The sequence below is a fragment of the Pagrus pagrus genome (genome assembly GCF_965226575.1).
Source record: "Pagrus pagrus genome assembly, chromosome: 8".
Lineage (NCBI taxonomy): Eukaryota > Metazoa > Chordata > Actinopteri > Spariformes > Sparidae > Pagrus > Pagrus pagrus.
The window spans coordinates 12,402,378-12,425,042 of NC_140192.1; the positions used below are offsets into that span (position 1 = coordinate 12,402,378).

Here is a 22,665-nt window from a genome sequence, read left to right on the forward strand (position 1 = left end):
ATAGTAATTCAAACTATTTTGTGAAAAATAGAGTTGACATGTGATACAAAATTTTACCAGAATGTACAAAAAAAAACACATGCCAGTAAGTATGCCATTTAACTGAGTTTATTGCAAAAAGTGCCACCTTTTTCACAGGTAATACATTCATACATAAACCAAAAAATAATAAGAGTAATAATAATAGCACACTATTCATGGCAAAGTGTTTTTTTTTTAAACAATGTCAATGCAAAATGAAGTTCAACTTACCGTTTAATAACATGTAGTTAACTACTTTCCAACACAGGATTTCAGTGTGAATTCAGTATTTGTGTATTGGGACCTCATGCTGTAAAACTGCAGTGTTCAAATAAATACATGACATTTTTTAAGTCTGACAAAATCTTTTCCTACAGGTGTTTCATGAGTACGACTTCTCACCTGTGTGGATTCCCATGTGTAGATGCAATCTGGAGTTACACTTAACCTTTCCCAGTCTCTCATTTTAAACTGTTTAAACTTTCACAGTGAATCTTTAACATGTTCTGGTTGTGTATTTGTTAGTGTGACATCTTGTTTTTAGTTCTGACTCTGCATCTCTGGAGACACATTTCCAACACCAAACTTTTCTCTGGGGACAAGGAACCTGTGGAGGACCTCAGTGTGTATCCACCGCAGGAAACAGGGTCTAAATTAAGTTCCAGGGAATTTTTTTCATTTCTCCCAAATTACTGAGATGTAGCTATTGCATAAGTGTATTCATCTTAGTTAATGAAATACTTGTCCAGCAAGCTTCAAGGTATATCATTTGAAGAATCATCTATCCCTTCACTTCTGTGGGTTTAGCCAGCTTTTATCCATGAAACACTACAACTTAATTTTTCTCCCACAGATGTAGCTTTGCAGGTATGACTTCTCATACAGACTGTCAAGTCACCACAGAGTTCTCCAATGTTTGGCAAGTACGCTCCTCACTGGTATGAATACTTAAATGCCTTTTCAAGCTTGTCATCCGAGAGTATCTTTTCCCACATATGTCGCATTTAAATGGCCTTTTATCTGCGTGAATTGCCAGGTGGCCTTCTAAGTGTTGTTTAAGTCTGAAGTTTCTCCCACATAGTTTGCATGGAAATGGCCTTGCACTTGTGTGAACCATTGTATGCCTCCTTAATGTCCACATGTCCCTAAAACCCCTTCCACAGGTGTTGCAAAAACATGGCTTCTCACCTGTGTGAGATATAATATGTCTAACCAATTTGGACTTGTTCTCACAGTCTTTCCCACAATAGTCACATATGAGAAACTTTGTATCTGCACAAGTATTTAGCTGGCTCCTACACACATTCACCATCAGTCTTTTCTTTACTTCTGTATCTGCATTTCTAGTCGATGCTGAGTCTCTATGTTCGCCCCCTTTGTGATCTTGGCTCTCACCCTCGTGCGAGTTGTGGGAGAGGAGGTGATTGTCAGCGCATGGTTCTGGTAGCACAGAGCTTTTGACTGATATGTTGACGATAGTCTCCTTCTCAGTTGCACTTAAATCATGTTCAAAATACACAGTGTGATCTTCATTGTGGTCACTTTCCTCATAAGTAGGAGTCAACATAAAGGTATCGGGCTTCAGCTTCACTACAAGCTGCTCTCCCTCCATGAATGGTTTCTCACCAGTGTGGATTCTCATGTGCTTTTTCAATGCTGGATTGTCACAGAATCGTTTCCCACAGGTAGTGCAAAGGTACAGCTTCTCACCTGTGTGGACAATTAGGTGTCTCTGCAATGTTGACTTATACCGAAAGGTCTTTTCACAAGTGCCACATTTGTGAGACACTTGACCTGTGTGAGTATTACTGTGAATGGTAGAGTTATATTCTTTGTTACTGTGACTTGTGCTTTCTTGATGTTCATTCTGTGGTTTTGTCTCTGCATTTATACTTGATCCAGAGTCTTCATACACGCCTCCTTTCTGGTCTCCACTCTCAGCTATGAGGGAATTATGAGAAAGGAGCTGGTGGTCACTACTTGATTCAGATTCACTGTGGTCACTTTCCTCATAAGCAGGAATCAACATAATGATAGCATCCTCCTGCTTCAGTACAAGCTGCTCTCCCTCCTGACTGATGCAGAGTTCCTCCTGTTCCTCTTTAATCTGTGGAGGCTCTGGGTCCTCTTGGTCCAGACTGGAGTTCCTCTCCTGGTTAAAGAGCTGCTGGTCAGAGAGAACCTCCTCCTCTTTACAGACATGCTGCTGTTGGAGCTCTGGGGGAGCAAAATAAGCAAATGTGTGACACAGGCACCAAAGCATAAAGTATAAGGTCTACGTTATTAAAGACTCATTAGCAAATTTGAGCATGCTAACACACTGATGTTAGTTTACATTACACCTGAGCAACACAACACGTTATCATTTAAGTAGTGTCTGTAGACATTTTTAAATATCATTAAGATGCATTTACCTATCCTGTGTAACTTTATATTAGGTTTCCAAACGATACCCAGCAGTCTGCGCTGACGAGCGATCTCTTCCTCGTACTCGACAATAGTTTTACTAAAAACTCCGAATATTTCTTCAGCAGCAGCAGTAAGTCGCTCGCTAACAAAGTCTCTCAAACATTCGACTGAAGACATTGTTGTTTTTATTACAAATTCAATTATTATCTGAGCCGAGACTATAATACCATCCTCCAGTTACTGCAATACATACATACGTGCAACTCACGCGCCACTATCGTTTGTGTTGTTTACTTCCGATTGGGTGTCACGCTGATAAGTTCCGACAGTGGAAGTGCTGGAGCTTTTATTTGTTCCGCTTTCAACTGATGACATTTTATTAAAAACTCAAATGCTTAACCGCATGCATTGTTGTTTAATTAAAATGACAGAGTTACATATAATCCATCCTCTGTCATCTTTACTCAATTCATCCACGTGGGGGAACCATGGGGGGAACGCGACTTGTTGTTGCTGCTGTCTGTTTCCGGGGCGACAGATATCGAGACGGTACTACTTCCGGTAGCTAGTTACTAGCGCTAGCTTATGTTGATTTCCGATACAATTTAGATACATTAGGGGGAGAATACCCAAAAAGCAAGTCGAAATGTTTGTTTTTTAGCTCAGGTCCCGCGTCAGCTTAGTTTTAGCACATGTTCTGGTTCTCACACCTAGTCTAAATGGGTGCATATTACTGTGCGATATGTAGGCAAACAACATTCAATGGGAAGGGACACATCTTCGGAAAAAATCACCAAAGCAGACTCAGAGTGGTTCTTCTCAAATTCTTAGAAAAGGTAAGTAGGTTAATATCGACTCAAGTGTAGTTTGTCATTATATTTTCGTCCACTTAGCTGAGCCTAGCAGCGGACAGAGTTGGCCGTGATGCTGATTTTAGCTGCAGGTCATCGTCACAGACAACATTTTCAGTGTCACCTGTTGAATGACACTGGTTTTATGTTTAATATGTTTTGCTGCTTGATACCATAACTTTTTTAAAATCTACTAAAACATGTTAATATGTATTTCTGGATTGATTGATGGATTGATTGATTGATTGATTGATTGATCGATCATCTACAGATGGCCACTAGGAGGTGCGTCATGAACATTCAATTTATTATCAATCTAATAAAAAGTGGCATTATGTTAACAACAGTAATTTGTAGAGTAGTAAAATCAAAATCATTCTTCGTTTGTCCAAGTTTATGTTGTTTTCGTCTGGGCTACTTATTGTGCTATAACTGGAGTAGTAGTAGATGATGTAGTAACATATCTTATTACAGCACATTATTATGACACATGTAGTTATTTATCTACTGGCTTTGCCATCTCCAATTTTTCCGAATTCCTCATTTAATTGTGTGTACTTTGTCATTCATCAGCCCCTGGTTTTCCTTCCACTTACCTGTGTTGCGGCAACATGTAATCTTATCTAGTTTACGTGAATGACCATTGCTGCTAGAGGAGACTGAATTGCCATTTTAATTCAATTCATTAATTCAGTGGAAAACAAAAAAAACTCAATATTATTCAACACCTCAAGTTACATCCCCCAAACATTTTAACATTCAACAATGGAGGAATTATTGCAGGGCTGTTATATTAGACTGTATCAGTTTTAGTTGGTGTAACTTTTTATGTTTCCTGTCTTTGTTTGATCCTCTGTCTTCTAGGTGAAGGAAGCTCGCCGAACACTTAAAAAACCCCAAGTAGAAAAGTTTGATTGCACCCAGCACAAACAGACATTCTGGTGCTACTGCTGTGGGCTTGAAGTTGAAAGAAATGTTACAGACGGCAACATGACTGTGCTGTACGGAGGCCTGATAGAACACATGGCTACGTAAGTTTTATTTAATTAACTTTTATTGAGCTTGTTTTATTTTCACTGATATCTGGCTTCACGTACATGTATCCCAGAAAAGTACATAATCAAAGATCTTTTTAGTAATATTTGCATGAGCAAAATGATTTCATCAGTGCTTTTTTAGGCTGATGAAAAATAAATTGAATACATTAAATAGTCTTGTAGAAGAAAACTTCAGAATATTGTTTTTGTCATCCTGACTAGCTTATTGTGGCTTATACCTCAATTAAGATGCAAGCTGCCCTACACATTTGTCAGATGTCTGTGGGCTTGACAGAATTCTCATATTCCTGCTTTTTACCTCATAAATTTTTGTGATAAAGAAGTTTTGTTTTGACTTTTAAAATATATCTGCTTTCAGCCCAGAGCACAGGAAGAATACTCACAAATTCTGGTGGGACAATAAGGCCGACCCCAAGTTTAGAGACAAGGTCATTATCACAGAAGAGGAGAGTGAAAGGTAATCCTGCTGAACCAAAAGTCTGTATGAATAAAGTTTGTTTGGAAAAATTGGAAGAAAAAAGATTCTTCACGTTTTGTTTGTTTATTGTTTAGGTTTAAAGCTGAGGTGGCAAATGCTTTGGAATCATTTGTGGAGAAGGAAGATGAATTCATAAAACAGGTAATACAACGGCCAAATTTCACATTAACCTTGATTGACAACTTAACTAGACTAGCAAGCACTGGTGTTTGGAGTTAAATACAAATTATGATTTTTTTTGCCAAACTTCAAGGCAGTCCATCCAATAGTTGTTGAAATATTTCATATGTCATAACCAGTGGTGGACAGACTGACATAGTGTCCTGAGGAGTGTTATTTTAACCAGACTTGAAATCTGTTGATGGTAATCTGTTGTTTTTTTTTGTTTTTTTCTTGGTTTCCTTGCATGGCTGCAGCAAGCTGAAGTCATCCGGGCCCATGAGAGGCATCGTCAAGAGGTTCTTCAGTCTCTTTTAGAGGTTTGTTTTCCAGGGATGCAGTGGCAGTATCCATCACTTTGGCCTTGAGTGTTGTTTTCTGTTGTTGTCTCTAGCCAAATGATTGTAACTGCCAAAGTAGGTAAATAATTGAAGGACAAGGTTTGTTTGTTTTTTAAAATAATTTTAAGGTAAAAAATTAACAAAAAAATTTGATCCAAACTGAGAATTGTAATAAAGTAGGAAAGGGAAAAAAACCCTGAATAGAGAGGGGTTTGTGTCAACATTTGGGGCAAACTAGTGTGGGTGATAAAAGTCGAGATGACGCATGATTAGTGCTCAGATTTCCTCTGTGAAACCCTGTTGGCTTTTCCTGAATCAATATCAGCGTGACACAGAGCTGGAGTTGTTCAATGGACCCAACGGCACGGACATATTTGCAGAGGATGCTGTCAGGTAACACTGTGTCCATCACTGTCATTTTATCCTTCTTTGCATTCGGTTATTAATAGCACTTGAAATAAAATTGAAATCGTTGATCTGGGGCTCATCTTATTATCTTGGGAACAGCTCTCAGTTTCCGCCTCAGGGATCAGGCCGGTCGACGGGGAGCGGCTTTGTCGACTCAATGGTCGAAGTACCGCGGGCTGCAGCAGGACAAGGCCTGACTTTCATAGGATATCAGGTAAATGGACAGCTCATTACAAAGTCACCCAGTTTGAAAATTAATTGTCTTATTACACAAACGTGTTTACATCACTCGATCTCTTGTTTCTCTGTTACAGGATTCGTCAAACAGTGGAAATGTTCATACAGGTACAGTGGTATATGAGTTTGTGTTATAGTTGAGTATCTGCAATATTGCCAAGAATGAGTTGTATATATTTGGAGGCTCAGAGTAAGCACTACTTTTGAGTAGTTGAGTTGAAATGCTACGATTATTATGTGTAAATTTATAAGACATATACGTTATTATTATTAACTTGTATTTATTTCTACTCTTACCCAACGACAAAGAATCAATGATCAATGTGATTTTTGTTTCTGATCCTGATGTATTGTATTTCATTATCAGTTGTTACCAGACCGTAGTTTAGACAATTGCCTCATACATGGCCTTTCCTGTGCGATACTGATGCTGATCACAACTCATTTCCCCCGAGGCATAGAAGACCTTATAATACAGTATACTTCATGAGAATGTAATTATGTCATCCTACATTAGCAAGATTGCTCTCTGTTTCAGGTTAGGTTTGGTGAGCATGTGATTGACAAAGAGTAAGCTTAGGCCTCTGTGTGTTGCAGGTGCTGTCCCTCCGTGGCTCCAGGATGATCCTCTGGAGGGGACCTCTGGAGCTGCAGCACACCCGGAGATCGGCCCTTCGCTCCAAGACTTCCTTAAACACAGTAAGAATCACACACAGACATCTGTTGTGTAAATTTGTTGTCAGCTGAGCAGTTTGTTTGCACAGAGAAATATGCGATTTCCATGAGCAGTTATGTTTTATTGGTTTCTGTCACATGACTTGTAGGGAGCTGTGATTTATAATAGCTATGCTCTCATACAATCACTGCAACCAATTTAGATACAAATTCATACTACTGCTGTACCCTTTAGAAATTAATTGCACTTGATAGTATCAACATATTTGTCTCTGATCATTTTCAAAATCTCACAAAGATTTTAGTAAAACTAAAATGGCCTCAATTGTCTTTTGTCAGAGGAGCAAGAGAAGCTGAGGAAGCTTCCACCAAACAGAGTCGGGGCCAACTTTGATCACAGCTCGCATACAGACGCCAACTGGCTTCCCTCCTTTGGTAGAGTGTGGAACAGTGGCCGACGCTGGCAGTCCAGGTGAGATAACAACACTACCTATTACACTTGAGAGTAACAGAATTGTTATGAACCAAGAGTCTTCTCACACAGTCACATACATTTTTACACACATATGGGCCTTAACTTAAGGTTTGATATCCTGTCTGTTGTTATCGTTACCAAACACTTTAGTAGATTATCATCAGCCTGTATGGAGAACAACAAGAGACACACCAGTTTGCCTGCTTAACACTAGAAAATATTTATATATATTGTATACATACCAAGTTATTTATTGATATTTCATTTTCAGCCTATATTCAGTTTAGTACAGCACAAACACAAGATATTTATACAAGATTATTTTTTATCGTTTTTTGTGAATATAAACTGCATTCTCTCTTGTAATTTATTTATGTAAAAACTAATATTTTTCAGCTAGATAGTATAGGAGTGAGACTGTAACCACACTGCAACAGACTTTTTATCTACAAGGTGCCGCTGGCTGATGACTGTCAGGCATCTTCCAGTTCACCGAGAGATTATAAAAGAGAAAAGATCTGTGCTTGACAGTCAAAAGCCAAAGTGGCCAGTGGTGTATGTGGGAGAAAAATCTACGGCCCAGAGCTGGCTGTAAAGGCTAATATGTTGTTCCTGGATAAACATTCAAAAGGCAACATAATGTTTAATATTCAGCTCAGCAGATTAACTTCACCAGCCTCTCTTTTATGTTTTTAACAGGCACCAGTTCAGACAAGAGGAAGGGCAGAAGGACAGACAGAAGAGGAAGAGGGAGCACGGAGCAGAGGGGTCAAAGAAGACAAAAACGACTGAACAGCTGACAAATGCTGACAACACTTAATCTGAATATGATATGTGGTGTGTGAGAGTTAATGAGTAAAGGGATGCATATAGTTTGTAGTATGTGAATGAGATTTTCTACTATGTTTCTGAGTTGTACTTGGTACTTGGTTTGGTTGCCCATGCTGAATAAACACTCACTAGCCCAACAGTAGTGTGTATATAGGAAGTTGTACCTAACCTTCTTTATAACATAATTGTGAGTTTGCAGTAAATATATTAACAATATTAAGCGATGCCTATTGGATATATTTATGTTGAAAAGTTGCCTCTAATGATTGCATTACAAGGACCGAAATCCCAACATGCTGCACACTCAATGATTTTAATCAGCTTGGTTCTGCCACTTGATTGGTCACTGACCTCCATTTAAACAAAGGCATCATAGTGAAAATCCTCATTCAAGTCATTCTTTCCTGCCTGAATTCTTCCAGCAAGTCCAGGATTGTGATTAGAAAGTAAGTCTGTCTACAGCACTTTGATAGATCGGAGAGGAACAAAACTATTCTGGTGAGTGAACAGCAGGGGGCGCCAGTCACTCAACTAATGTAACAAAGATATCTGAAGGTTGAAGAGAAGAGTTTGATAGAGATGGTAAAAACCTGGACTGTAGCATCAATTTTTATGATTTGATATACCTATTTTTCCATGTGGAATTTTGTTTTTGAGAGCAGCATTTCTCAGTTTTTCCAAGACCTGCAATAAATATGTCTCTTTTTTTTTGCAGCGGACTTGCTGAAGCTTTCATTTCCCTTTTTAAAACACATGATGTGATGAATAAAGGCTGCAAATGCAAATTACATTTTAAATAAGATGTGACAGTTACAAATGTTGAAAAACTAGATCATATATCTTTTTTTCTCAGCAGGATCAGCACTTTAGATTCAGTGTTTTCCAAAACTTGAAAGTTGGTCCACTGGCTTTCTTACCATTTTTTGTAGAAAGAAGGAAGTTAATTGGTGGAAGTATGTCAGTAAAAGCATCAGCGACACTTCTGGTCACCAGCAGCTAAATTTAATATGGTGATGTCACAAATTAGAAATGCTCTGGTAATGGGACATCTCAAACAAATAGACACTGGGTGGGAGGACACAACCAACAATCTAAGTGGCGTCTATTAAAACAAAACAGACAATCCATGATGAAAACGTTATTTGCCAGCTGAAAGGGGATTTTTTGCACCCACATTACATGCATGTTTACTGCTCTGATGATGCCAAATTTTGTAGTGCTTAAAATGGTAAGTCAATTGCTAATTGGTTTTGTAATGCGTGTAATGATTTGGTTCCTATTGCCTGCAATATATATATTACAGAGTGACATCTGGAGAAAAAGAGAAGTGATTTTGCAGTGAAACATGTTGCGGTTGCTCTGCCAACATCAGAAGAGAGGTGGGTGAATGGCCGAGAGCAGTAAATGCGATATCCTTTATTCCACTCTCAGAGCTTTCAGTAGGCCCTTCTTTTATCTGCACAGGCCTCCTCTCCACAGCACAGTATAATCAGGCCCCAGTGTGCTCTGGGTAGATGGGCGTGGAGCTCAGTGCAGCTGCAAGGCAATATGGGGATACAACGTGTAGCTGATCTATTCTTAGCTCTGTGACAACATGGCTATGACTGATCAGTACAAACGGAAGAGAAGAAGAGGGTTACCTCGTTTCTATTTGTTTGGGAATATAAATGTCATAAACTGTAAATAAATAAACACACGATGTCAGTGCTGTGTAACTATATAAAGTGTTGCTTTCATGTGAGATGACTGTTTGTTGGAGGTTTTTTGTTAGATATAATACGATCTATTGACAGCCGGAGCTCCAGAGCAGCAGCCACCCTTGGCACTAAAGAATGGGAGGAGAGAAAAAGCACGTGTACTGGGCGTGTCTCGAGTTAATCCATAGCCCAATCACGGAGCGGTATTTTTGAATAAATCTGCATGTTTTAAAGAAGGCGTAATCCCCGAGTGTTGATTGGTTTAGCGGAATAGAAGCGACCAATCGCTTAAATGACAGGCGCTCAGCTGGCCGTGAAGTCCCGCCCCCTATATATACACTCGCGAACCCCGGAAACGTTGTCGCTTAAAGGGACAGAGGAGGAATTTCAGGCAAAGGTTGAAACAACGAAAACAGCTGCGAGCACAGAAAAAAGACAGGCAGAGAGAGAGGAAGGGACGTAGTAGGCCAACTAGCGAGCTATGTGGCAAAGCAGAGTGGGAGGACGAGACTGAAACTGTGCGATTATTTTACCCGTGAGACTTCCACCTAACGTTGCAAGCGGCTTTTTAGCTTCGAAGTCGATTTTCGCCCCATAACGTTAGCTACCTGGAATCCGTCAACGCAGCAGGCAGAGAGATAATAAAAAGGCCAAACTCCCAGACGACAGGGACGCGTCAGTTCAGGCTGCCAGGCTGTGGTTTTCCTCCCGAGTCCACCTTTTTCTTTTGTTAGGTGAGTAGACTTCAACATTTTTGCTAGCTAGCTACCTCTTAATCTTCTGCATTGTGTTAACATGAAAGAAAGCCATGTATCGTGTTGACTTTGTACAAATGCTCAGGTTATTTGCTAATTTCTGGATGATTTCAGTTAAATGTTCCCACTTTGAACGTGCAGGTCATCAGTTGCATCATTTTCTTAATTAACCAGTGAATCTGAGTAAGGAATGACTGGAATCCAGCCTAAGCCAGCTGATGACCTGACAGTATCTTGGTGTAGGGGGCGTTCCCCTGCTTTGTCTGCCTTCTTCACTCTGTCTTTATGTGTGTGTGTGTATGTGTGTGTGTGTGCAGTCTGCAGTGGTTAGGGACAAAGTGATAGAAATCCCAGCCTGTTACTCATCATATTGGGTGTGTGTGGCCATCAAAATGCATGTGCAAATATTTCATTTTGTCATCACTGCACACTCATGCCCTCCTGGCATTGTGCACATATGGGCTGTGCAAGGAGGGGGGATCAAGCAGCAGCACTGGTATATATCTGTGAGATTATGACTGTAGCCAAGCGGGTGGAGTGATGATGATCACTGTAATGCCTACAGGAGAGAGGATAGTACCAGTGCAGTGGGTGTATTGTTCCCTTGGATTGCACTTGGGAGTTGCATTGCATCATTCAGGGATGGGAGCATTGATGTTGACACTTTTTTTACAGTATATATGAAATCTATAAAGTATTAGAGTCAGCTATTACAATGTTTTATGCTCAACTGCAAAGCAGGAGCTCCCATTGTCCTGACAGGCAGGGCATGATGGCATTGACATACACATTAGGCACACATGTATGCACTCACACACACTATACATCAGCCATACAGCACACGTGCATGTGTAATGGACCAGCTGTCTCACAAATGGCAGATTTCTGCACAAACACACATATACATATACATATACACATACACACATTGCTGCAGCAAAATCCATCTGCAAGTCGACATTTCTCTCTCTCTCTCTCTCCCTCTCGCTTGTCCTTGCGTTGCTCTGACAGCCACCCCCCACCTCCCTGTCTGGGAGAAAAAACCAGTGGGCTTTGTCCTCAGCTGAGTGTGACGTCATGCAGATCTTTGCTGTAACCAACCCTGAAGGCGAGGTGCATGTTGTTCAGCAGGCCTGGGTCCTGGGTCTGGGCTTGTCCCATGCACAATGTCTTTTTGACTTAAGTTCCCAAATGCTCAAACACACTGGGAGAATCAAAGAGAAGACATTAATTCAGTCTGTTCAGGTGAGACAAAGGAACTTAGAAAATCCTCTCACATGAAAAGAAAAGGAAGGGAGGGAGAGATCAAATAACTCAAGGAAGGGAAACAACATTAGGAATCCCTGATGATGACTGGTCTGTTTGCTTACTTCAAAATGTATAACTGCTGTCCCAATATATTCAACCTCAGGGAAATACTGTATATCACTTTATGCTTACCAGCCAGCCAAATACAATGAGTCATGAGTAACCTTGTGCTTTCTCTATACAGAGCCACCAGTGCCTAGTTAGCCTTTTTATTAGATCAGTACATTATGGTCGACATGACGCTTACTTGAGGCTTGTGATACTGTAAGAGCCCAGTTTCTCCTGATTCTGTCTGAATCGATTAGGCCCATGCTAACAATATTACAGCCTCTGTCAAGCAATGGTCTGTAAGTGGCTCTTCTTACCTAGCCTTCTGTACACCATTTTATTCATATGTAGTTCTCTGATATCCAAATTAAGGGACACCATTCATCATATGGTTCTCTGTGCACCCAAAATGGAGTATATACAGTACCTTCCATACCTCTTGCGTCCATCTGACTGGTGTGGTTAATGGCTGCAATGCTCCTTTTTAGCGTTTGAACCTGGCAGCTCTGTGTGTGTGTGTGGAAAGTGGGGACGGCTATTAAACGCGTTGAGCTGTTGAAGGCTTGTTGTCAGCCCTCCAATGTGTCTCTGCAGGATTTGATGTCCGAGATTACAGATGATTATATGGGTTAGATCCAGTACTCTACGCTGCTCTGGGGCTATATTGATCTCTAGTGTGTGTGTGTGTGTGTGTGAGAGGGAGAGTGTTTGTGCCTCCACAAAATGTACTTGCATCCTTATGAGAGCAAATTACCTCTCTTATATTAAGAGCTATTTAAGGGTTAGATTTGAGGATAAGAGCAGGAAAGGTCCACACAAAAGTAGTAGTACGCACATGTGTACGTCACTGTGAATACATGGTTTTAATAAAGAACCTTAAGGCATCACCAAGAACCGGTGCTGACTGGTAGAGTGACAGGAACAATGTCTCCCTTGTGTTCAGATAATATAAATGTGCATAGTTTCCCTAAAACCATAACGATCGTCCAATGAAAAAATACCTCTAAAACACTTCCTATTCATATGCCCCCTTATGTGTTGCACCAAATGGAAAATAGTGGCACAATGAAGATCTTTTTTTTTGTTATTTTATGTGATCCGTTTGTTGTTAAAGCCCTGTGTTTGAAAATTTAACATTAAAAAGATCACAAAGATTAACGGCAGTGTACAATGCTCTTGGAAAACAGGAAAAAAGAGTGCTTAAAAAATCAGATTCAAACCAGGCACCCTAAATTTAAAAAAAAAACGTATCAAATGAGGAAGGAAATATTTAAAAGCCTTCATTATAATGTCTAAATTATTAAAAGGTCAGTCTTGCATACTAGAGCTGCAGCATACACAAGCTACAGCGATTAATTGCTTTGTCATTGGGTTGTTGACAAAAGAAGACATTTGAGGACATTATCTTGAGCTTTAGGAAATACTGATCAACATTTCATCATCAAACAACTAATCAGTTATTCAAGAATATAATATAATATATAAACATTTCATCAATTGCAGCCCTGTTTCATACATCTTCTGTCGACCCTCCTAGGGTTTGATAATCAGTGCAAGAGAGAGCTAATCAGAGTGCTGCTGTTTGCTAGAAGATACCTCTTTCAGCCCAGAGACAGAACGGAAGCACGTTGAGATGAAAGATAAAGTTAACAAGAGGACAGGTCAGAGGGCAACAGTAACTGTGTGTGTTTGCTTGTATTTTCACCTTAATGATGACCAAATGTCTTCACTCTGAAGACTAAAGAAAGCCTTCAGAAGGAAGACTTTCTGATGGCTGTCACTTTTACAAAGAGTGGTCATAAGGAGATAAATTTGTAATATTAATCACAGTGTGGGTGCTTTGTTTTCTCTCTTTCTTACATCTTATTCCTAAAATAGCACCTGTGCAGCTTTGACTGGTACCATTTGAACCTTAAAACCCTCATTCTGTAGCCTTGGATCTTTATACACACAGAGACACACACACACACACACACACAAACTAAACCTAGCTTTAGGCTGACCATAAAGATCAGTCCACTTAACAGTCTGTCGATAAGAGGAACTAGTTAGTCCTCTTAAAAACCCTCAGTGTCCATGTGATTGTAACTGTCTTCTTCTAGCAACTGTGGTTAATAGGTTAACCTATTTATAGGACAGCGAAGGCCATTAGAACTGAATCCGTGGAATAAAAAAATTCAAAGGCGAAGAGGTTGTAAGTGTATTGACAATTAGGCCCAACAAAGCAATGCAATAATGGAAAGAAGACTCAAAATAATGAGCTAGTCACCTACGCATTATTTTTCATATTTGATACCTTTCGGAGGTTTAGATTTCAGTGTATTACTTCTAAGTCTAATGGCTCAAACAACCCAAAATGATGCTGCACCATGTTTAATCAGGCAAATTAAGCAGGTATTAAATGTAATTTCAATGTGATGCTTCTGACTGACCTTGCAAAGGGTGGATACCATGAATGAAAAAGGAAATGGAGCACCACAAGCTCATAACTTGAGGAACACTAGAATACCTACATAAGTATAAATATTGAGAATTGGCTATGTGCTAATGGCTAAAAACTGGCTACAAAATGCAAAAAAATCCCAAAGAGAGGTCTTACGACTGCCTCCACTTCCTTTATTCACACTCATGTTTCATTAACACCAGGAAGCGAGCATTGCACCATTTGAATTCTCTCTCCTGTCAAGTGCTCCATCTTAGTTTAGCTTGATTGCTAGCTCCATATTTAGTAGCGGCCTACTCACTTTTATTCAAACACAGCTGACAACAGAGGAGAGAGAGAGAAAGAGAGGGAGAGAGAGAGGGAGGGAGAGAGAGAGGAGGATGACAAGGCTACAGTACCACCTGCTGAATAAATCAACATGGATTGACATTACACCCTGAGATGCAAAGAGCTCTGATATCCAGTTCTGTACACGATGGGCATGTCAGAGTTTTTAGCTAGCATTACATATGACTGTTCATCTGAGTCATTTATCAAGCAAAAATTTAATTTACTGTGAATTGAACCAATGAGTCAGCTGACCAATTAGTAAATGACCAGAAAGATAATCAACAATATCTTGTTCATGCAAAAATATCTAATATTCCCTACTTCTAGCTTCTCACCTGTGAGGATGTGTTGTCTTTCTTTTTAATTTTTGATAGCAAAAAGAATATTTTTAGGTTTTTAAGTGTTAAAAAAGAAGTATCACAAGGAATTTAATCAGCAACTTGGCTTGTGAAAGTGTAACAGGCATGTTTCATTATTTTTCTAACATTTTATAGATTAAATGATTAATCGATTATTCAAGAAAACAATTACTCGATAATGCAAATAATTGTTAGAAGCAGCCCTGATTTTCTCTTTTCACCATTCTCCTGTTGTGTGGGACACTGAAAAATGTTTGATTTGATTTTTGAGTTTTGGTAACTTTATGACAAACTAAACAATGAATCAGTAATTCTGAAGACTGGTTAATTGACAAAAATAATCATAAAGTCGGACCAACTTATATGTTGTCCAATAAGCACTGATATGAAATCTTTTTCTACATATTTTTTCTTCACATGAAGACAATTTAAAGAATACTGGCCGACATACTGATGTTTTTTACTGCCTAATTTTGGTTTTGTCATTGCCCCAAAAATCTGGTATCAGTTGAGCTCTAAAAAATAATAATTCCTTGCAGTCTCAGTTGGGGACAGTGCCACAGTGACAATGCTAATCCATAAATATGGAACTAAAATATCTAGGTGGATAGTGGAAGATTATATTGTGGGTACACTGCACCAAGACAGTTTACAACAGCTCCGTTCAGAAACCACCGTTGACCGTGGCTATTGTTTGCTACATCAATGCTTGATTGATAGTCTTTGTTGTTTTGATTTTATTTGCACAAACCACTCTGGAGAAAAACAAGTTTAATATGTATTGTTTAAAATGTGCAATATGTGTATTTTGGACACAAGCTATGGGCATTTTATATTCATAATTCAATTCACACATGGATAAACAGCAACCTCTTGGGTGTTGAGATGCCCAAAATCCAGTGCTCAGAGCTCCATAAGAGGGTTTCATGCTTGATCACAATGAATGATTTAGCATTCACATATGCAGGCTAAATATAATTCTGTGTATGTCGCCTGTGAGCCATTTAGGCTGTTGATATGGCTTTCATACAGAGCCCAGAATCAATGAGTAGATGTTGGAAGGCAGATGTATCTCTATGCATTATATAGGTCAACACAGAGCTTATCAAGCTAAGACCTGTTCACTCTCTGCCCCTCTCCCTTTCGTCCTTGTCTTGTTCCCTGTGTCCATTACTCTCTCGTACGTTGTCATTTGTCTCGATCCTCCCGCGTTGCATCAAAGCCCTCCATCTCTCTGTGCTACTCTCAGTCCCATCTCTCTATCTTGTGGAGCATGTATGTCAGGCCTAGGCCTTTGCATGCATCATTTGTCACTCAAGTTGACCTTTATACAGAATGAAAAGACATTTCCCTTTGGAGAACTGTGATACCCGCTATTTGAATTTCATTAATAATATTATTTTAAATACTGGATTTGTAAGTTTGGATAAAGAAAAAACACAATAATGACCTTCAGGTAGTGATCCAAAATATCAAGAAGGTGCTTCCTGCATATTTGTTTGAAGTGTGTAAACCTGAACCGGACGGATGTTCAATCAATTGACACCCTGTCATGTTTTCCTGAAAATATAAGGACACAAGTGTGTATTTCCTGCATGCCTGAATTCAGTAAAACATTGCAAGTCCTCCAAAAGAGCTTGATAGTTGTTGTATACAGAAGCACCTTTAAGGAGAACAGGGCTGTACATGTGTGTGGGTGTGCATATTCTACAGTTGATTTTTCTTGTAGCACCCATAGCGATTCTTATTTGTGGCTTAGAGTGAAATGTCTCATCAACTATTGGATGGATTTTCGTGAAATTTGGCACCAAAATTAAGTGCCCCTTAGAATGAGTAAAACATGCTTTTGTGATCCCATTACACAATCATTGAGTCAAAATATTAATTTGCCCAGAACTTTGGATTATAACCAAATACCTGCAAATATAATCACATTAGCCTCAACTGCACTTACTATTAAGCTGTACTTAATAATGATAAGCTAAACTAAGCTGGGGAATGGAAAACATTATGCAAAACAGTAGCATGTTGGCTGGGTATTACATTGATATTATATGTATAATAATATAATATGTAGAATGATATGAGACTTTATATTCTTAGATTGTGGATAACTTTATATAGTGATATGGCATCAGTGCTGTCTCTTCCATTAAAGTGATGTAATATTCTGAACTTACCCAGCTCACTTAGCATGTTGAAGATAGCATTTAGCCTCACTGAGCTGCTAGCGTGCCTGTAGCACAGTAGTTGTGGCACAGTCTTTTCCCAGGTTCTCCATGGCCCCTTGTTGTGCATTTTGGTTCATTTTAGATGACAAGGATGAGTTAGTAATAGCCTATAGATTGTTATTATTTGGGCAGCATTTAAAAGCATTAAACTAAAATGTTTTTTGCATGTAGCCTAATTTGATATACTGGCAGCTTCCATGCCAAGAAATGACAGAAAACATTAGACCTGTGTCCAACCTCTTGAGGTTCCCTGTGTTTTGTCTAATTACCTATTTGGACTCTGATTCACATTATTTGCTGCAAATATAGTGTGTGCAATTCAAACACAGAGTAGCAACTCTTGTGGTACCAAAGCTTCTCATTATTAACTGCTGCTTAACGACTACAAGTGTGTGTGTGTGTTTGTGTTGGACTGATCTCAGGATTAACCCTAGCCAGACCTCTCTCTGCCCTTCACCCTGTAATGCCCGTCACCCCCCACCCCCCATACTCAAATGAATGAGCTGCTCTCTATATATGCATTTGTTCATGAACACGCATGTGTGCGAGCTTCACTGGTGTTTTAGTTTAACACTTGTCCTTGGGGTCATTGTAAAGTTGTGCTTCGTTCCCTCATGTTCAGCCTTATCTGCCTACAAATGTGGGCATAAACTGCCATCATAATCTTCTCCACCATCCACCAATCATTAGCCAGGTTGGCTGGTTAGATAGTGACAGTATGCCCTGGTTAGGCATTAGGGAGCTACACAGGAAAGAAAGGGTTTTTTTTTTCTTCTTCTTTTCATTACACTGCCCAGATGGCAGGCTGAACTATACTACCAGTCTTGAGTGGTGCAACACCACCATGCTGTGCGAGTACCCCGAGCATGAAAGAGAAAGGGAGAAGAGGAATTAATTTAAACTGAAGGAAGATGGACAGGGAAAAAAATGAAGAGAGAACGAGAAAGAGAGAGGGAGAGAGAGTGAGGTAAAAAGACAGGCAGCTGAATTCAAGGTGAAGGAGTGAAGTCTGAAAGGGAAGGGGGGAGAGGTAGAGAGAGAGAGAGAGAGCTTTATTTCCTGTCCTCCATGAATAGGCAGCATATTTCTCTGGAACATTCCATCCTCTGAGCTGGCCCGGCCTGTCACCAAGACAGGGTGCCACACTCCTCCCCATCTCCGCAGTTCTTCCCATTACACCCTGTCTCTCTCTGTCCTCCCTGTTCATATCACCCATTACTCTATTTTTCCATTTCATCCTCTTTATTCCCGTCTTTGATTTATTACACCAAACTTTACAACAGCTGATTACAACAGGATACACAAAAGAAAAGTTTGCACACTTACAGTGCTGCTGCATGTTGCATCATTAAATGAATGGTGGGAGTGATTGACGAAATGAAATGGATGGAGAGACATATCTGGTAATGGAAAAACAAGCAGAAGCTATTTCCGGAATGCTTTATTTGGACAGTGTGGCTTTTAAAATGGATTAACAAAAAGTCTGTGTTCAGCAAAGTGTATTTGCTCCATATGCCCAGTTTACACCTAACCCCAATCCTAAATGTAATCCTCTTGATCATATTGAGAGTCACAATTATATCAACTGACACTTATAGCCACTAGATAATAAATTGAGCATAGACATATAGAATTCAAATAAAGCAATAACAATCAAGGTTTTATTGGGCAAATATATCTAGCTAATTTGCTTAAATGACAAAGAGGGCAAAGTACACACATTTGCACACACAGTTAAATGCTTATACCTCCCAATGCTTGCAATCCCATTTGTCAACACACAGCTGGTCAAACATGCCCTTCCAGAGAGTTAGTCTCACCGGATTGTTACAGTGCTTAGATATGTAAATATGAAGAAACCACTCTTGGTTGGGAAACAACCTGTAGGAACTTGTTATCTGATTAGTTTTGGTTGTGGGATTGTTTGGGGGTGGGGTTATAGCAGTCAAACTGGCAGTTAAGAATCTTATTCAGAGGTCTTGTTCTATTGTAAAATCCTGAGAAAGAAAGTGGGATTTACAAGACACTCTGGCCTGGCTGTGAATAAGGGCTGAAATGTTGAAAATAGAAAGCAGTTAATGTTATTGCCATGTGGCGACACGTAATAAGTGAGGCTGCTGAAAATAGAAAATGAGGACTAAGACAAAAACCATGTGCTGTAGAAGTGGGAAATCCAGTTTTAAATTAGCACTTTTAACTTTATTCTTGTCAGTGGTGTAGCTCTGAAATGGAGCTTGTTATATTTACGACCTACATACGACTTAAAATATGCCTGACAGGTCAAAGTTAATTTGAAATGCTGATGGTTGTTACTGTAAACTTCAGCCTTCCTACAACATTTCCACCCTATTACCGTGCACTGCTTTACAGAGCTTTACAGCAAGTCGACACATTGCTGCTTGTTATTTCCTTGTAAATATTAGCTTTGAAATTTTCTTCTGCACACTGGAGCCGTCTTGATGTCCATGCTCTCATCACACGTGTCAGAGAGATCCACATACTGTACATTCATCTCCATGTTCGTCCCACTAACACACTCTGGTGCATGCCAAAAGAAACCAACACAAGCATGGGCCCATGCCTCTTTAAACATGTTCAGCATTACACGGACAACCCCTCCCTTCACACACACAGACACAAGTGTGTGTAGACTTTCCTTTCCCACCCTTCCTCCACCTCCCCTCTTCCTCTCCTCCTTTTGTTCTCTCCCTCCCGATAGAGGAGGGCGAACTGGACCTTGTTTTTGATATTTAACACTGGACATTTAAAACTGTGACCAACCGATTTTCCTCACTGAGGTATGGGGCTGGTAGTCAAATCGAAGCTCTTTATGTTCTGAATCCTGTGACTGTTGGGTGCTGATGGGTAAATCACACAGCTGGTGTCACTTTGAGAGGCCTAGAAAAACAAGGTGTGCGTGTATCTGTGTGCGTGAAGGCAGTCTTTTAGCCGCCATGGCTGAAAGTCCAACCCCAACTTCGTCATATAGACACAAAACAAATACTGCCATGCTTTAAAGTCAGGATTGTATCAGTATGTGTGTTTGATGGAATGTTAGTGTGTGTTTTCAATGCTTCTTTCTCCTCGGCTGCACTCAGAGTGCCCTTGAGTGGAGGAGGGTCTTTGCAGTGAAGACACACCCTCTATTGCCAAATATGGAAGGCAACATGGGCTCTTAAAGGGACAGAAGTGTGTGAATGTCTGTGTTTGTTAGCTCTGAAACACGAGATCCCAAGTAACGTTGCTGCTTGTGAGCAGAAAGTCCACATTAATACAGTTTTTACAGGCTTTGCTGTTGAAAGCAGCAGCTGAGCCTGTTTAATGACAGGAAACTGCCTGGTTGCAGTCTGGATGTGTGTCTGTCAGTTTATCTTTCTTGGTCCATCTTGCTGTCAGTCTTCTGCCTCCTCCCTCCCCTCTCTCCCATATCCCCACATCTCTATATTTGGAGGTATGTAGCAGAAGCCCTGTCTTGTTTTTCAAACCTCATCTCTGCTTACTTTTACCACTCACACGCACCAAAACAACTGTGACATACTTCCACACATATTTATACACACTGCATTCATCTATGAGTATATACATGTATAGCTCAGACAATTAATCAATGTGTCAATTAGCAGAAAATCAATTAGTAACTACAGTATTTTGATAATTTGATGCAATTTTCAAACAAAAACTTAAAAAAGATCTCCTTCATGTTAGTATTTGATGTTTTTATTTGTCTTTATAAGACAGCAAATTGAATACTTTAGGGTTTTGGACTGTTCACTATATAAAACTAGCAACTGGAAGTTAAATGGATGTGTTGCTAGTTTGCTCTTGCTAAATAATTGGCAGATTAAACAACAATGAAACTAATCGTTAGTTGCAGCTCTATGTACATGCATGCATCCAAACACCCAAGTGGATTGCAATTGGGCAGCATTACAACCGAGGCAGAAAACTTTGACCAATTTGTCCATCAATGGCAGTGACTGCTTAAAAGCAATAGGTTCAAAGTAGAACAACAATATTCATTGTACAGGCGAACAAAAACAGGCTCAAAAGGCAGTAAAACACATTATTATCAAACAGTGTAACACAAAACTGGTGATAACGTTCTGGTTTGGCTCGTTAGATAAAGTGCAATGAGTGATAATAAAGTGCAGTCTCGCATAAAAGGATGTGCGTCATATTGCATAAAAAACTAATTTGTAATAAATTAAATGTTTAGGCTGGTAGAGTTCAAATTTGGAGTATTTACCAGCATTTTGTCTGGTGGCTGCGGGGAACCACTTCCTTCCTATAAATATGTTACTATAATTTTAAATGCAGTTGAGAGAAAAAATTGTTTTTCAGGCGGATACATTTCTTTTTATCACGAGAAACAGTTTTTTGTGATTTTGACATAGCGAGGTAAGGGGTCATGAGTATTACAATAACTTTACTATTAGTCATTTTCATTAAAAAAAAACCTTAATCATGCAATGAACATACGACACCTTATATACTTTCATCTAACAGAGATAGCATATCAAAGCAGCAGCAACTAGCAGGTGTAAAAATGTCCACCTTGATTTTGAAACGGACACGGGTTGAAACATACAGATGGAAACTGTGGAGATAAAGGTAGACGAGGAGAGAGACAGAGAACTATCAATAGGTTTGTCTCGCATGTCTCAACCTGCATGCATCTGATAACAAGACAACCCTGCTTGCCTAAAAAAGGATCAAGTGTAACGTGGTCAGTGTGTTTGTGTCTGTCGTGCGCTAAATATGTGTTCTTGACAGCTTCAAATATGTTTTTACAGTGCTTTCAACTTTTATACTCTCCACCCACAATCTGTGTGTGTGTGTGTGTGTGAGAGAGAGGTGAGAGTGCATAAGCGCTAGTGTGTGATGCACTTGCTCGCAGTGTGCATACTTTAACCACACCACTCTGTTCGAAATGGTTCCTGCCTAGTCAACATGCTGTTCCTTATTAGCTCACAGATGGCAAAACACACGCACGCACACGCACACAGCTGAGGGCAGCTCCTGGTACTCAGCTGATAAACTTTTTCACATGCATCTACACTCCAGCAGCAGATAAGCCCTCTGCCTTCGTGAGCTTGTGTCGGCTATATGTCGCTGTGTACAGTTCATACTACACACACACACACACACAGCGCCTTTGTGAGTGTGAGAGGGACGACAGCAAAGGAAGGGGGAGGGCTGATTGCATCTGTGTTTGCGTCTGTACTCTCTGAGGAATAAACTCTTTCATTAACTGATGTTCTTTAACTAACTCACACACAGAAATACATGTGGCTGGCAAGCTGCGGGAAGAGATTACACAAGTGAAAAACTGTGCACACAACATGCTTAAAGCTGTCAAGGACACACATTTAACACACACACACCCACTCACACAGTGTTTGGGGAAAGTTCTCCATGGTCGAACTTCTGCAGAACAGGCCAAGCAGGAGCAGGTGGGTGGAGTTTGGGCTCCCCACACCTCCTCCTCCCTTTAACTCCCTCTCCTGACCAATCAGGACCTGAGCTACTACAGCTGACCCCCCTTTTCTCT

At 39.9% G+C, this 22,665-nt stretch overlaps 3 protein-coding genes across 4 annotated transcripts in view; 2 read left to right on the forward strand and 1 right to left on the reverse strand.

Annotated features, from left to right (window-relative positions):
- Positions 1 to 90: 90 nt before the first annotated feature.
- On the reverse strand, positions 91 to 2,723 carry LOC311260967 (uncharacterized protein). Its single transcript, XM_084359303.1, has 2 exons — positions 2,436 to 2,723; positions 91 to 2,238 (listed from the first exon to the last, which is right to left on the reverse strand). The coding sequence occupies exons 1-2, from the start codon at positions 2,605 to 2,607 to the stop codon at positions 911 to 913; spliced, it is 1,500 nt and encodes a 499-aa protein (XP_084215429.1). The 5' UTR covers positions 2,608 to 2,723; the 3' UTR covers positions 91 to 910.
- Positions 2,724 to 2,969: 246 nt separating this feature from the next.
- cenatac (centrosomal AT-AC splicing factor) lies at positions 2,970 to 8,082 on the forward strand. The gene is made up of 11 exons (XM_084359122.1): positions 2,970 to 3,266; positions 4,146 to 4,312; positions 4,698 to 4,796; positions 4,892 to 4,958; positions 5,234 to 5,296; positions 5,643 to 5,710; positions 5,825 to 5,939; positions 6,040 to 6,070; positions 6,560 to 6,661; positions 6,977 to 7,109; positions 7,812 to 8,082. Exons 1-11 carry the CDS (start codon positions 3,150 to 3,152, stop codon positions 7,930 to 7,932), a joined length of 1,083 nt encoding a protein of 360 aa, XP_084215248.1. The 5' UTR covers positions 2,970 to 3,149; the 3' UTR covers positions 7,933 to 8,082.
- A 1,897-nt stretch (positions 8,083 to 9,979) lies between these two features.
- The window catches only part of atosb (atos homolog b), a 30,230-nt gene continuing 17,544 nt past the window's right edge, over positions 9,980 to 22,665 (forward strand). For both annotated transcript variants that reach the window (XM_084360436.1, XM_084360437.1), the window contains exon 1: positions 9,980 to 10,374. The gene's annotated coding sequence lies outside the window, so the exon portion shown is untranslated. The remainder of the gene's footprint in view (positions 10,375 to 22,665) is intronic.

Coding starts and splice junctions, on each gene's coding strand:
- LOC311260967 (XM_084359303.1), bottom strand. CDS start 2,607: ATGTCTTCAGTCGAATGTTTGAGAGACTTTGTTAGCGAGCGACTTACT. Junction 2,239..2,435: donor TATAAAGTTACACAGGATAG/GTAAATGCATCT, acceptor TTGCTCCCCCAG/AGCTCCAACAGCAGCATGTC.
- cenatac (XM_084359122.1), top strand. CDS start 3,150: ATGGGTGCATATTACTGTGCGATATGTAGGCAAACAACATTCAATGGG. Junction 4,797..4,891: donor ACAGAAGAGGAGAGTGAAAG/GTAATCCTGCTG, acceptor TTTATTGTTTAG/GTTTAAAGCTGAGGTGGCAA. Junction 5,711..5,824: donor TTTGCAGAGGATGCTGTCAG/GTAACACTGTGT, acceptor TCTTGGGAACAG/CTCTCAGTTTCCGCCTCAGG.